The 15,703-nt window shown below is 37.1% G+C and overlaps 2 protein-coding genes across 5 annotated transcripts in view; one reads left to right on the top strand and one right to left on the bottom strand.

Moving 5' to 3' along the window:
* The window catches only part of LOC101888089 (carboxypeptidase D), a 111,711-nt gene that overhangs the window by 16,121 nt on the left and 79,887 nt on the right, over nt 1-15,703 (bottom strand). For all 4 annotated transcript variants that reach the window (XM_059121876.1, XM_059121877.1, XM_059121878.1 and 1 more), the window contains 3 exons: nt 3,774-4,075; nt 457-789; nt 194-381 (listed from right to left, as the gene is read on the bottom strand). In XM_059121876.1, coding sequence (XP_058977859.1) covers nt 194-381; nt 457-789; nt 3,774-3,982 — 730 coding nt within the window. In that variant the 5' untranslated portion in view covers nt 3,983-4,075. The remainder of the gene's footprint in view (nt 1-193; nt 382-456; nt 790-3,773; nt 4,076-15,703) is intronic.
* On the top strand, nt 14,381-15,310 carry LOC101887917 (serine protease SP24D). Its single transcript, XM_005187807.4, has 2 exons — nt 14,381-14,649; nt 14,722-15,310. The coding sequence occupies exons 1-2, from the start codon at nt 14,417-14,419 to the stop codon at nt 15,248-15,250; spliced, it is 762 nt and encodes a 253-aa protein (XP_005187864.2). The 5' UTR covers nt 14,381-14,416; the 3' UTR covers nt 15,251-15,310.

A 15,703-nucleotide genomic window follows, 5' to 3' on the forward strand; every position in this document is an offset into this window, starting at 1 on the left:
GTATGGGTGTATTGACAACTACTCTTTACTATGTTTCCCTGAATGATATAATGTTTTAATGACGAAATGTCTGGGTGAATGAAGTCCTTTTTTGTGAAAATTAAATCGGAAGAACTAATAGTAAGTGGAAACCAAACTCAAAAACTAAAAGAACTCAGCTAATCTAATGAAGGTTCACGTTGCCTATACTTACTAGCATTGGGTGTATTATCATAGGGATAACTGGCCACCAGGGCCCCACCATGCAAGCTTCCACTCAAGACAAATTGGATTTTAGAAATCCAATCTTTTACGGCATCCGTTTCGGGTTGGCCACGTTTGTTGTTCTGCTTGAAGTAGTCGGGGAAATTGCGGTTCAAATCAAAGCCACGGGCATTGTATCTGGGTGGGAGGAAAAAAAAGAAATAATTTTTAATTAATATTTCACATATTTTCTTATATTCGATTTCCACCTACCTTCCCTGGCCACCATCACAGGTACCCTCCTTGGAGACAGCAAAACCATCAGGATTCATAGAAGGCATAATGTGTATCCGGGTATTATCCAATAACCATTTGACATATTGATCGGTATCATAGCTGGAAACCAAATATTGTATCAGGTGTAGGAGTAGCTCACGACCCACCGGTTCATTGCCATGAATGTTGCCAACATATTTGACATCCGGTTTACCGACCATGTGCTCATATGGGGATGAGGAGACGACCAACACCCATAGTTCTCGCCCCTGGATGGACTTACCAATTGAATACAAGGCAGTTAGATTGGGATAGCGAGCACTAGTTGCTCTACGAAATGGCAATGAGGAGGAACATAGAGAAAGAGAGAATATGAAATTATTATTTTTATAATTATTAAGATTTAATAAATTTATTATTAAAATTAATATTTTTTTATATTTATAAAAAAATTAAATAATTGACTGAATTATGATTCAGCAACGCCCAGACAAAACGGAAGCTAGCGAGAAGCTAGAATTTTGATATTTGGGGATGGCCCATAGGCCTAAAAAAACTGGCTTTTTGGAAATTCGTACGGCACGAAAAGTATTAAAAGGTACTAAATATGGTACCCTTTGTATTTGACGGACCAGCAGAGCTAGAACTCTTAAATTTGGAACGAGTGTCACTGATGGAGTGTATGATGAATGTAACAGAGGGTTTTTGGAAATTCGCCCTATAAGTGTACGAAAAGTACTAAAATGTACTACATTTGGTACCATTTCGTATCATGTCAGTGATTAGAGCTGCAAACTCTAAATGTACAATGGAAATCTGGGATCAAGTTCGAGGAGGTAGTTTTGGAAGTGTGTACACATGTGTACGAAAAGTACTAAATGGTACAAAATTTGGTACAATTTGAATTTTGGAAACACGGATGGAGCTGGAATCCTAAATTTACAGGCGGAGTGCGGGATTGGGATATGGAGGTAGTTTTCGAAATTTATAATTGTGTACTAAATGGTACTAAATTTGGTACAATTTCGATTTGGGTGAACCTACAGAGCTGGAAAGCTGAAATTTGGAACAAAAGATTACCATTGCATTGAGGTGTGTAGGAAGTTTTGGATATTTGTACTTATGTGTACTGAATGGTACTAAATTTGGTACAATTTAAACTTTGGGAGAGCCGATAGAGTTGGATTCCAGAAATTTGGCAATAACATTTCTATTTGATTTTATAATGTAGGCAGTTATGGAAAATTGTACTTATGTGTACTAAATGGTACTAAACTTGGATGAACCAATAGAGCTGGTATCATGATTGTTGAAATCAAGATTACTGCCAGAGTATTAGATTGGGATATGGAGGTAATGGGGTATGGAGAAAGTTATCGAAATTTGTACTTATGTGCACGAACAGTACCAAATGGTACTAAATTTGGTACAATTCCCTTTTGGTTAAACCGATAGAGCTGAAATTTGGAAAACAGATTACCATTGCATTGTGGGATATGTAGGAAGGATATTCGTACTTATGTGTACTAAATGGTACTAAATTTGGTACAATTTAAACTTTGGGAGAGACGATAGAGTTGGATTCCATAGAGTTAGAAATTCGGAAATAACATTTCTATTAAATTTTATAATGTAGACAGTTATGGAAATTTGTACTTATGTGTACTAAATAGTACTAAATTTGAATGAACCCATATTGGCTGTATCCTGAAAATTTTAAACAAGATTACTGCCAGAGTGTTAGATTGGGTTGGAAATTTGTACTTATGTGTACTAAAATGTACTCAATTTGATACAATACAGATTTGGGTGAACCGATAGAGATGGAATCCGGAAATTTGGAGCTAAAATCATTGATGGAGTGTATGATTGGGGCATGTATAAAGTTTTGGAAATTCGTACTTATGTGTACTACCATGGTACTAAATTTGGTACAATTTGTATTTTTGGGCGAACCGATAGGATTGAAATCTTGAAATTCGGAATTAGGATTTCTGTGGGAGTATATGATTGGGGTATGTAGCAGGCTTTGGAATTCGTACTCATGCGTACTAAATGGCAATTAATTTGGATTTGGGTTGAATCGATAGGTTTGGAATCCTGAAATTGTGAAATAAGATTTTAAGTGGATTGTAGGATGAAGTTTGTTATGGAAATTTGTACATATGTGCACTAAATGTTCCCAAATTTGGAATTGTGCGAACTATACTAAATGGTACTAAATTTCGAACTGTTTGGTTAGGGTGCACGGATGTCTCTGAAATTTTGTAATGGGGTCCTTGTTGGTGGTAGGTTTTTGATAAAGAGGTGATTTTGGAAATGTGTACTACAAGGGCCCGAAAAGTACCAAATAGTACTACATTTGATACAATATGGTATTGGGATAACATATATAACATATAAATCTGAAATTCTGTATTTGGGTAGTAGTTCAGGTGTAGCCTGGACATATGGAGGTGGTTTTAAATTGAATGGCACTATATTTGTTATTATGTGAAGGGGTAAAAATAAAATTCTGAAATTTGATATTTAGATTACTGATGATATCTGTGTTTGAGATTTGGCGGTGGTATCTGTGTTTGTTCTAATATTGTCCGAAAAGAACCAAATAGTATTAAATTTGGTATTTGCTGAAGGGATTGAGCTGAAATTTGATATAGATGTCACTGTTGTTGTCTGCGATTAAGATGGGCATGTGTACTATAATTGTTCGGAACATTTTGTATAGGTTTGGTATAGGGTGAAGGGATAGAGTTGAAATCCTGATTTTTTAGGGATGTCACTGTTGGTGTCTTGGGTGAGACAAGGAGGTGGTTTTCGATATGCGTTCTATAATTGTACTAAATGGTTTTAAATTTAGTAATGGAGAAGATTCAGAGCTGAAATTCTGAAATCTAGGGATCTAGGTTGAGATATGAAGATTTTTTTTTTTTGAAAATACTGCCTTTAAATTTGGTGTTGGATGGAGGGATATTGTTGAAATCCGGAAGTTTCATATGTATGCCATTGTTGGTGTCTGCAGTTGAGAGAAGGAGGTTGTTCTGGAAATATGGACTATAATTGTAGGAAACTACTACAAAAATAGTACTGATTTTGGATCATTTTTGATGTTTAGGAGGGACAGATGTAGATTATTTTGGTTATGCCTATTATTATTATTATTATTATTATTATTATTATTATTATTATTATTATTATTATTATTATTATTATTATTATTATTATTATTACTATCATTATTATTATTATTATTGCAATTACCATTTATTATTTTCACAATTTTAAGGTTATGTAGTCATGGCGATTATCCTTACCTTAAAAATCTTGTTAACTCTTCATGATTGTGATAGACAAAGTCCAGATATTGCGAATCGGGCACATAAGCTCGGGGTTCTGGCAGTGCGGCTTCTAATTCTAGATTATTGGTTGGCTGTTCAGGTATCTGTGTTTGTTGGGCCCATGTACACCGGTAACAGGTGTAGACGAGTATCAGGAATGATATGGTTGTCCATCGTTTAGACATGGCGTAGTTGTTGTAGTTGTTCTTGTGGTTCTTATTATAATTCTGTTAAATCAATTGTGTATGCGATACTTAACAAATGCAGTTTGTTTGGAGCTGAAAATAAGAAAAGAAAAAAGGAAAATTAAGGTTAGGTTGAATTGAAAAGTTAGGCTAGGGTGAAAAATTATAGAAGGCCTTACATTTATCCAAGGCTTACTCTCAGTGTGGAAGTGTATCATATGACTATGTTTATGAGAACTTCGTACTTTAATGGTATGGAAAAGTAAAAAAAATATACAACATTTTGTATTATCAATATTGAGCTATTGGGAAATGCTGGAGGTTCGTGGTTCCATATGCGATAAATGTTTGGGAATCTTGTACTAAAAATGAATTTTGTACTAAAATTAAATTTTGTGCTAAAAATCAACGAACATTTCCAGAAGCTTCTAATTTTCGTACTATTGCTATTGACTTCAAACTAGTTTCAGATCTATTTACAACGTGAGATAAAAAAAACTGCAACAAAGCCAAACGTCATAAGCAAAAAATGTCGGAAATAGCATCAAATTTTAAAACACCTTTAGATTTGTTCGAATTGGTCACCTTTGGCACAAATTATGGCCTTCAAACGGCAAATGAAACGTCACACGCTGCCCGAATGTTGCTCTGCGGTATTTTGGCCCATTCCCGGCGATTTTTGGTGGCCATTGTGAGCTGGAAATGAAGCGAGGAACCTCATTTTGTAACCATTCTTGGGTGGCGCGTACTGAGTGTGATGGTGTTGAGTTCTGTTGGAAGGTCCAAGATCTGCGGCCAAAATGTTTGCTTGGCCAAGGCTTTAATACACCCTCCAGAATATTTTCGCGACAATATTCGGCATTTATTCTGATGTCACGGTCGATTTATACGAGCGGAGAGCGACCATCTGCTGTTATGACAGTGCGCCATGGCCGGCGCTTGAGTTCTGGTGGCCAACCGAAGGTACACATTTTCAGCTGACCTCTTTAGCAAGTAAAGACGCTCATTTTGTTTGTTTACAAACTGCTGAACAACGAATCTTTTCTCATCGGAGACGGAGAAAACCATATTCGCCAGTTCACCCCTTTCGGCCAAGTGAAGCAACTCTTTAGCTCTTTTGAGTCTATTTTCTTTCTGTTGCGGTGTAAGTTTTTGCACTTTTTGGAATTTCAATGACTTTACCCCGAGCTCATTTTTCAATATTTGGCGAATGGAATATTGCGATATGTTCAGCTCATGAGCCATTTTTCGGCCACTGCGACGCGGGTTTTGACCAAGTCGCTTTTTTACTTTTTAAATTCTGAAGTGCTCTAACGATAGCCACTTGTGGGTTTCAAGCCAAATATAAAGAAATCATACTATCTTGCTTGAATTCCATCTTGAATTTCTGGAAAATTCTCTCCATAAAGGCTTTTGTCCGCTTGTAAACAATATAATGAGCTGTGACTGGAATAATTTTAACAGCTGTCGGACGAGTGGCTTAGAAATGACAGCAGTCTGAAATTGGTTGCAGTTTTTTCATCGCACCCTGTAGATTTTCCAATTTTCCAAAACAATAAAGAACAGCCTAAAATCTAGGTAATTTTGAAATATTATAAGTGCAATACCCATCTATCGCATGACAAGAGGTGTGAAAATTGGACTCACTCAAATACTGATTTAGTAACTATTTTTTTTAAATTTTTTTCTTGTTATTGTTTTTTATGCCCGCCTGCCAGTCCATTGACATTTCTTTGCATTCACAGTTAATTACATGCCGTATCTCGTAACGTTCGACACCATCATCACCAGTCGCAGTGCAACGAAACGCAAATCTGTGGAACGTGATTTCTTAAGAAACCAAAAAAGAAACTAACAACAATGTGAAGAAAAAGAAGAAGAAACAAAAACGAAGACAGAGAGGACATTGCTCTTGGAAGTTTAAAAAATACATTTGTATATATGTACTAAGGTATGCAGGCATGTATGTACGTACGTTATTATTCAGTAAATGGCCGCTACAGGATTTCAGCTGTATATTTTCACCAAATATCAAATTTAGTACTTTTCGTACAATTATACCAGATACCAACACAGATCTGAATATCAAATTAGATGATTCCAGCCCTATGGCTGCCTATACCCATTTTAGTACTTTTCGTACAAATATAGGACGCGTTTCCAAACCACTGGCGAATCTTAAATGCAGATACCATCAGTAATTTAAATATAAAATTTCAGAATTTTATCTCTATCCCTTCAATCAATGCCAAATTTAGTACCATTTAGTACGTTTCGTACAATTATAGTACACATTTTCAAAACTACATTCATATCTCAATCCCAGATACCAACAGAGACCTCAACATAAAATTTCGGGATTCCAGCTCTATTCCTTTACCCAATAAAGAAGTTAGTACTTTTCGTACTATTATAGTACATATTTCTAGAACCACTTCTGTATCTCAATCTCAGATACAAACAGGGACCTCAACCTCAAATTTGAGGACTCAAGCCCAATCTCTTCACACAAAACCAAATTTAGAACCATTTAGTACTTTTCGTACAAATATCGGACGTATTTCAAACCATCGCAAAATGTCAAATACAGATACCATAATCAACCTAAATATCAAATTTCAGAATTTTATCTCTATTCCTTCACCCAATAACAAATTTAGTACTATTTAGTACTTTCCATATAATTATTGTACAATTTCCAGAACCACCTTCAAATCTCAATCCCAGGTACCAACAGAGACCTCAACATCAAATTTCTATTAGTTCATCTAATACTTAATTTAGTACCGCTTAGTACTTTTCGTACGAATATAGTACACATTTCCAAAACCACCTCCATATCTTAACAAATTTGAGGATTCCAGCCATATACCTTCATCCAATACCAAATTTAGTACCTTTTGTACCAATATGGGATAAATTTCCAAACATCCGCCAAATCTCAAACATAGGTACTATCAGTAATGTAAATATTAAATTTCAGAATTTTATCTCCCTTTATCTAAAACTAAATATGGTAACATTGTGTACTGTTCATACAATTGTGTACCATTTTCGAAACCACCTCCATATGTTCAGGCTGCAGATGAAAATCAAATTTCAGATTTCATTTAATATATTTTCACCCAATACCAAATTGTACCAAATATATTTAGTTTTAGTACTTTTCGTGCACCTGTAGTTCACATTTCCAACATCACATCTTTATCACAAATCTGCCACCAACAGACACCCAAATACGAAATTTCAAAATTCCAGCATCATCCGTTCGCCCTAAATCAAACTGTTACAAATTAAGTACCATTCTAACTCTATATGTTTACCCAAACCCAAATTGTATCAAATTTTAGTACATTTTAGTACATATAACCAAAAATTCCCAAAAAATACCTGCATATTCCAATCCTACGCTGCAACAGTAATCTTATTTCCAAATAGGATCACCCAAATCCAAATTGTACCAAATTTAGTACCGATATCATACAATGCAATAGAAATCATATTTCCAAATTTCAGGATTCAAATTCTACCGATTCTCTGAAAATTTTAATTGTAGCAAATTTGCTAACATTTAGTACACATTAGTACGAATTTCCAAATTACCTACAGACCTCAGTCCTACAATGTAATAGTAATTTTATTTCTGAATATTAGCATTCCAGCTCTATTGGTTCACCCAAATCGAAATTCTATCAAATTTAGTACTTTTTGTGCACATAGGTACAAATTTCGAAATCTACCTCCATATCCCCATCGTACACTTCGCCAGTAATCCTAATTTCAAATTTCAGGATTCCAGCTCCATCCGTTCCTCTAATTTCGAGGAGAATGGTCTCTTGACTTTTTCAGCTTTAGATATGACGTCTTTCCTTGCATCTGCATATCAAAGAATCTGTTGAAATAAATCATTTAGATTTTCTTTGCTGTCTGCATCATCAATGTTGAAGTCCCAAATATTCCCTGCACTTTGTTCCCAAACACCATGTTATATTTATATTATTTATGTTCCAGTAATGCTCAATAATTTCGTTGAAGATAAAATGACAAATCAGACATCACCTGCACATACGCCACGAGAGCTTCTTGTCTTCTTTTTTATTATAAATTAAATACTTTATGGTTTAATTAAAGTATTAATTTTTAAAATAAATAAAATGTATTCCTTATCATGGTGTTTTCGATTTTTTAACCAGGAATTGAAAGTACAGTGCATGTGAAAGGAAAGTAGGTAAAGAACATTACAGTGTGCAACATAAAAAATCCAGTAGATTATGAAAGTAGACATAAAAAGTAAAAAAGCCGTAAGTTCGGCCGGGCCGAACTTTGAATACCCTCCACCATTAAAAATTCTGTTAAAATATCTAACATCGGATTTTCAGAAAATACCATAGGAGAATGTGGCTAAAATCATCAAAATACCGAATATCGGGGGTCCAGTTATATGGGGGGTATACGATATCGTTAACCTATATAGAGAATTAACTGTCAGGGGGTAAGGTGCTCACAAAGAAACTCTTGTGTACAATTTCAGACAATTCCGTTTAAAAATGTAACTAAAATCATCAAAATATGAATATCGGGGGGTACCGTTATATGGAGGCTATACGATATCGTGGACCTATATAGATAATTCTCTTCCAAGGGATAAAGTACTCACAAGGAACTCCTTGTGTGGATTATTAGAAAATTCCGTTGAAAAATGTGGCTAAAATCATCAAAATACCGAATATGGGGGGGGGGGGGGTACCGTTATATGGGGGCTATACGCTATCGTGAACATATATAGATAATTCTCTTCCGAGGTATAAAGTACCCACAAGGTACTCCTTCAGACAATTCCATTGAAAAATGTGACTAACATAATCAAAATACCAAATATCGGGGGGTACCGTTATATGGGGGCTATACGATATCGTGGACCGATATAGCCCATCTTCGAACTTGACCTGCCTGCAGACAAAAGAGGGATTTGTGCAAAATTTTAGCTTCCCATCTTAATTCGTTTAGACTGTAGCGTGATTACAACAGTCGGACAGATGGACGGACAGGGCTTTGTTGGGTCTAAAATGATTATTTCGATGAGTTACAAACGGAATGACGAACTTAATATACCCTCCATACTATGTATGGTGGAGGGTATAAAAACGGAAGAAACTTGTATCGGTATTTTGACAAAGTAACCTAAATAGTGGGTCCGAAGAGGGGGAAACTTGACCCTTAATTTAGTATTTTTAAAACGACGATAGACGTGCCCTCCATTTTTAGATCTACTTATATAATCTACTGAGTTTTTCCTCTACTTAGTATACCCTCAGTCATTTGGCTACAGAGGGTATATATCATTTGACACGGCCAAAAAGGTGCCTCATCGAAATAACGATTTTAAACTCTACATCTCTTTGGAACAAATCCATTTCAGGACATTTGGAGTCGATCTAGGGGTGTCCGCCCGTCCGTCTCGGTGGCTGGCTGGCTGGTGCGCACGATAACTCTCGCAGCCAGTATTCGATTAGATCCAAATTTGGTATATCGTAATATTATTGTCAAACTTAGATCGAGTTGGGAAATGGGCAATACAGGTCCAATGCTTTAGGACCCCACCCAGTACCTCCCCCACAAACGGTCAACATTTTGAATAATTATAACTTTAATAAAATGTGAAATAAAAGTCCGATTGTCTTCAAATTATACACATCTCAATATTTTTATTAACCCAAATCGGGTGTGAAGATGGAATATATCGGCTCACTATTTCTGGTACCTCCCCTACAAAGAGTCAAAATTTTGAATATTTATAAAGCTCATAAAACGCGAAATCAACATCCGATTTTTTTTAGGCTTGGTACATTTCAATATTTCCATAAACACAAGATCTGTTATAAAGATGGTAGAGCTCGGACCATTTCATCGGTCCGCAATATATGTTACCTCACACATATTTGCACATTTTCCAAAAAAAAATTAACATTATCTCATATAAAGTATAGGAAGTAGTCGATATAGTCCAAATTTGGCACATTGTAATATTTATATCAGTTTTAGGTCAGATACGAATTGGTCCATATTGGACAACTGCTTCAGAACCTCCCCTATAAAGAGCCAACAGTTTCAATAATCATTACTCAAGGCTGGGGGTATACAGCTGTCGTCAAAACGGACACTTACTTTTTAACTTCTTCTGTACAAGACCAGATCCCATCTTTCCTTCTCCCTATCCCATTTCCCCTCCCCACAATTCCCCCTCTTTCCCATATCTATCCTTCCCCACTCCCACCATCTTCCCCTCTTACACAGCCACATAAAAACTCTCAAATCAGAAAACAAAATAATTTATTCTACTCATTTTCACTCTTAGAGCAAACTCTCGCTCTATTTTGAGCGATTTTGCTCCCACTCTCTTTTCAAACGGGAGTGGCTGAAAAGTGCTTCCACGCAAAACAAAAGAGTAAAGAGTAGACTGCGTAAAACTCTCTCTCTCTCTCTCTCTCTCTCTCTTTGAACAATCGTGCTCACGAGCAAGCTTCGCTCTCGAGTGAAAATGATCAAATTTGTGCTCTGCTCAAAATTTTGAGAGATTTGCACATTTTCAGATAGTGTCAGAAGGCGCGAGCATTTTTAGACGATCAAAACTCATTTTCTTTAGACGAAATGTGGGTAGGTAAAATATTCGTATAAATATAGTTGGATAAGAGAGAGAGGGAGTTTATTTGCATTATTTTACATTTTTTAACCAACAGGTGTCGTTTTCTGTTCTCCATTCTGGTGTGGATTAAAAAGCCTTTACTTGAGTAACTTGAAAATTTCTACCGATTAATATTAACAGCTGTCAGACCTTATATTTCCTCCACTTTAAATATTAATTACCTATATGGCAATTCTCAAATCTATGTCACTCCAAGTCCAATCAAAAAGATAAGTAGCTCTGCTGATTGAAAAAAACCCTTAGCACAATGTCCTGTTATCTATCTCAAGTGGATGACACACATGGCCGATGGTCATTACTTTCGAATATATACATCAGAAGAATGGAATTGAATTTTAAAAATAGATTGGTATAGAAGAACGAATTCGACGAGAAGTTTTGAAAATATGAGCAGAATAGGAATTTTGGAAGGGATTTTTTTTTTTTTGACGAGAGGCTACAGTGAAGCTTTGGACTATTGTTGTGGAATTTATGTGAATGATTTTCAGTGAAGTTTTATAGAAATAAGTTGATTAAAATAGAAAAAAAAAAACAGGATATGGTGAGGGCAGAAAATGCCAAGCAGACTATTTTCAAAGAGACGATGTGAAGTTCAGCACTTGGGAGAAAATGGCTAGAGGCGGACGTAGGGTAGGTAGGGAAGAGCACAAAAGATATAGGCGAATTTGGGTTGAAAATTTTTCAATTGAATGTGTGGACATGGCCCAAAAGGTGCCCAGACCTTATCTCCCCATTGCAATTATGGGAATTATTCCGATTTTTTTGGTCATAATTCCCCTGCGGGATCATGACTGTTTGTTAAACAATTAAAGCACATAATCTCCAGAAAGAAAACAAGGCTTAAATAGAGTGTAAAAAAGGTTATACAATTTAGAAAAAACTGGGTTGAATTTACCACGGAGGAGAAAATCTCAGGACCTACTTAAAAAGGCTATAAAGGTTAGATATATATTTTGTGGAGAAAATCAGGATTTCATGATTTTTATCACTAATATCTTCGGAACTAAATGAGATATCACATTTGGCACCATGTGTTGAAAGAGTGTAGGCTATAATGTAGTTTGTAGATCATAATACCCCATAACGGGTCCATTTTCTTCTTTTTAGGGTTTTTCAAAAAAGTCCCCGTAAAAATACCTATTTTCTTATATTACTCTGGGAGCGGTCCAAACACCCTCATATGACTTTTTGGTAAGGTATTTCCATAAGCTTTCAAACGATACCCATATTGTACGGTTTAGTACAACCGGATAAAACCCGAGTTTTGTATCCGAATAAACGTGTAACAAGGTATTTTCCCCTAAGAATTACTTTGTCGTAATCAGGTTAAAAATACCTACCACATAACCTTTCAAGTGATACCCATATTGTACAGTTTTTTAGAACCGGATAAAATCCGGATTTTGTATCCGAATAACCGGGTAACAGAGTTTTTCTGCCAAGAACTTCAGCATGTTAGATCACTTTTTGGGTAGGTATTTCCACAAGCTTTCAAATGATACCCATATTGTACAGTTTTGTAGAACCGGATAAAACCCGAGTTTTGTATCCGAATAAACGGGTAACAAGGTATTTTCCCCTAAGAATTACTTTGTCGTAATCAGGTTTAAAATACCTACCACATAACCTTTCAAGTGATACCCATATTGTACAGTTTTGTAGAACCGATTAAAATCCGGATTTTGTATCCGAATAACCGGGTAACAGAATTTTTCTCCCAAGAAAAAAAATTACTTTTTGTCGTAATCAGATTCGAAAAAACCTACCCCATAATGGGATTTATGTCCGCAATCGTTTTGAACATAATTCCCATTTTTATGGGGATTATGTCCGGCACTTTCTGGGGATTATGATCGATTTTCCATAATCGTAATTATGTTTGTGGAGATTATGACACGGCACCGTTGCAAGATTTATGAGTTTGACATCGAGCATTCTAAAAACAGTTTTATACCCTCAGCCATATACTCTCAATGTCATTTCATCATTTGGCCAAAACCTGCATCATCGAAATAACGATTTTCGACCCCAGGTCCCTTTGACAAAATCCGTTTCAGAACATTTGTAGTCGATCTAGTGATGTACTTCCGTCCGTCTGTCTTGGTGGCTGTCTGCTACGCACAATATCTCTCAAAGGGAGCATTCGATTTGGTCCATACTTGGTACATCGTAATATTATTATCAAACTTAGTTCGGAGATGGGCAATATCGTCCCAATCCTTCTTGTACCTGCCCCACAAAATGTCCAAATTTTCAAAAAAATATGTATTTTTTTGCACAGAATGAGAAAGGATCATCCAATTTTCTGCAAACTTTGCAAATTCTAATATTTGCACCAAAGTTAGGTCAGGTGTGAAAATGGACAATATCGGACCACTCCTTCTGGTACCTCCCCTACAAAGGGTCAACATTTTGAATAATTGTAACTCTTATAAAATGTGATGTAAGAGTCCGATTGTCTTTTTGCACACAGCACCAGATTTTTAATAACCCAAGGTCTGGTGTGAAGATGGAGCGATGGAGATGGAGGGTCAAAATTAATGAATAACCGAAACGATCATAAAACCCGAAATAAGCATCCGATTCACTTCATATTTCACACATCCCATTATTTCTACTGATACAAGGTCTGGTGTGAAGATGAAATATATAGGTCCCGTACTTCTGGTACCACTCCCACAAAGGGTCAAAATTCTGAATATCCACGGAGCTCATAAAACGCGAAATTCCAATCTGATTCTACTCAGACTTGGCACAGCTCAATATTTCTATCAGTACAAGATCTGTTAAAAAGATGGTACAGATCGGACCATTACTTCTGGTACCTCCCCCACAAAGGGTCAAAATTAATGAATAACCAAAACGATCATTAAACCGAAATAAGCATCCGATTCACTTCATATTTCACACATCCCATTATTTCTACTAACACAAGGTCTAGTGTGAAGGTGAAATATATAGGTCCCCTCCTTCTGGTACCTCCCCCACAAAGGGTAAAAATTTTGAATAACCATGGAGCTCATAAAACGCGAAATTAATATCCGATTCCATTCAGACTTGGCACATCTCATAATTCCCATCAACACAAGATCTGTTATAAAGATGGGAGAGATCGGACCATTCCTTATCGAACCTGCCCCACATGGGTTTCAAGAATTTGAATAAACAAAATGAAATATCCGGTTCTCTTCATATTTCACACATTCCAATATTTTTACAAGCACATGATCTGCCGTAAAGATGGAATATATCGGTCCACTCTTTCTGGTAACTCCCTCACAAAGGGTCAAAATTTTGAATATCAACGGAGTTCATAAAAAGTGAAATTCAAATCCGATTTCTTTCAGATTTGGCCCATCTCCATATTTCCAGCAACACAAGATCTGTTATAAAGATGGTAGAGATCGGACCATTTATTCTGGTTTCTCCCCCACATAGGGTTCTAGATTTTTTGTGGTCTCACCCATCCTCTGGGACTCACTGTTGCAGTAGTTCGCAAAATTGAAGTTAGTATCTCTCGCACCTGGCCATAGATAAGACAACAATGACAACTCTTCACAGAGCAAAAAAAAAAACAATTTCTTCAGCAGATAAGACCGCACATACCCCAAAAATTCTAAAAAAAAATCTAATCATTGTTTAGACCACCCATAGAGGTTTCAAATTTAATACCTACAAGTCTATATAAAGCCCATACTTCACCCCAAAAGCAAATCAGTTCAAGTTGAAATATGAAACCAATAACTCTTTTGGCCAGCGTTTGTGTCTTTGCTGCCGCCATCAGTGGTGTCTGGTCGGCTCCCCAAGCCCGTATTGTGGGTGGAGATGATGCCGTGCCCGGTCAACTTCCCTATCAGGCCGCTTTAGCTGTTGGAGGTTCCTTCAACTGTGGAGCAGTTATTTTGAGCGAACTCTATGCCTTGACTTCATTGCATTGTGTGTGTTCGGCCGGTAGCGATAAGCCGTAAGTATGCCAAGTGACAATTCTCGAAACTACTTATAATTTCCTCCCTTCCCCCATTTCCCCTCCCCACAGTTGGCCACCACAATTGTTCACTGTCAGAGCCGGCACCACCGACATTTATTCCGGTGGCGTTAGCATCGTTGTCGAAGAGATCACCGTCAATCCCAACTACCATGACCTCTCCACCGGCATTGCCCTGTTGAAGTTGAGAAGTCCTTTCACATTCAACGAATACATTCAACCTATTCCATTGGCCCAATCAAATCCTCCCCTAGAAGCTGAGGTGGAAATTTCCGGTTGGGGCCGCACCAAGGAAGGCCAAACTGACATGTACCGCTATTTGCAACTGAACGAAGCCACCGTCATTGATCCCGCCGAGTGTGCTCGCGATTTGGGTCGTGAGGATCCCGATATTCTCTGCATGAGTCATCCCCGTAAAAATGGTATCTGCCGTGGTGACTTTGGCGGTCCAGCTGTTTACAATGGCCAAGTTGTGGGTATTGCTTCCGCTGTAATTGGTGAATGTGGCAGCTATTTGCCTGATGTCTTCACCAGCGTTGCCGCTCACTATCAATGGATCCAGAACACCATGCAAGCGTAATTTTTTTTTATCAGAAAATAAAGAAAAAAATCCGGAAGACCTTTTAAGAAAATTGAAAAACTTTTAGAATAGAATACAGTTTCCTTTAGAGCGAAGGGGCCCTGAGATGATGGGAGGGAATCTCTATAGAAGAGCCGTAGGCTCAGTAGACAAGTCGAAACGAAATGAGCAAGGGTGAGTCTCTGTAGAAGATCTGAAGGGCGGCGAGTTTCTATAGACGAGCTACAGGCCGAGGAGTCTCTATAGACGAGTTGAAGACCGGTCGAGTCTTTATAGAGGAACTGAAGGGCGGCCGAGTCTCCATAGACATGCTGAAAACCAAGGAGTCTCTATAGACGAGCTATAGGCCGAGGAGTCTCTATAGACGAACCTAAGGCCAAGGACTCTCTACAAACGAACTGAAGACCATTTCTCTATAGACGAGCTGAAGACCGAGGAGTCGCTATAGACGAG

Source organism: Musca domestica, unplaced genomic scaffold (assembly GCF_030504385.1).
Source record: "Musca domestica strain aabys unplaced genomic scaffold, Musca_domestica.polishedcontigs.V.1.1 2, whole genome shotgun sequence".
Taxonomy (NCBI): domain Eukaryota; kingdom Metazoa; phylum Arthropoda; class Insecta; order Diptera; family Muscidae; genus Musca; species Musca domestica.

Bases quoted from the DNA above. Each gene is read 5' to 3' on its own strand.
- LOC101887917 (XM_005187807.4), top strand. From the start codon at position 14,417: ATGAAACCAATAACTCTTTTGGCCAGCGTTTGTGTCTTTGCTGCCGCC. The intron at 14,650-14,721 runs GTAAGTATGCCA...CCCTCCCCACAG, and splicing joins TCGGCCGGTAGCGATAAGCC to TTGGCCACCACAATTGTTCA.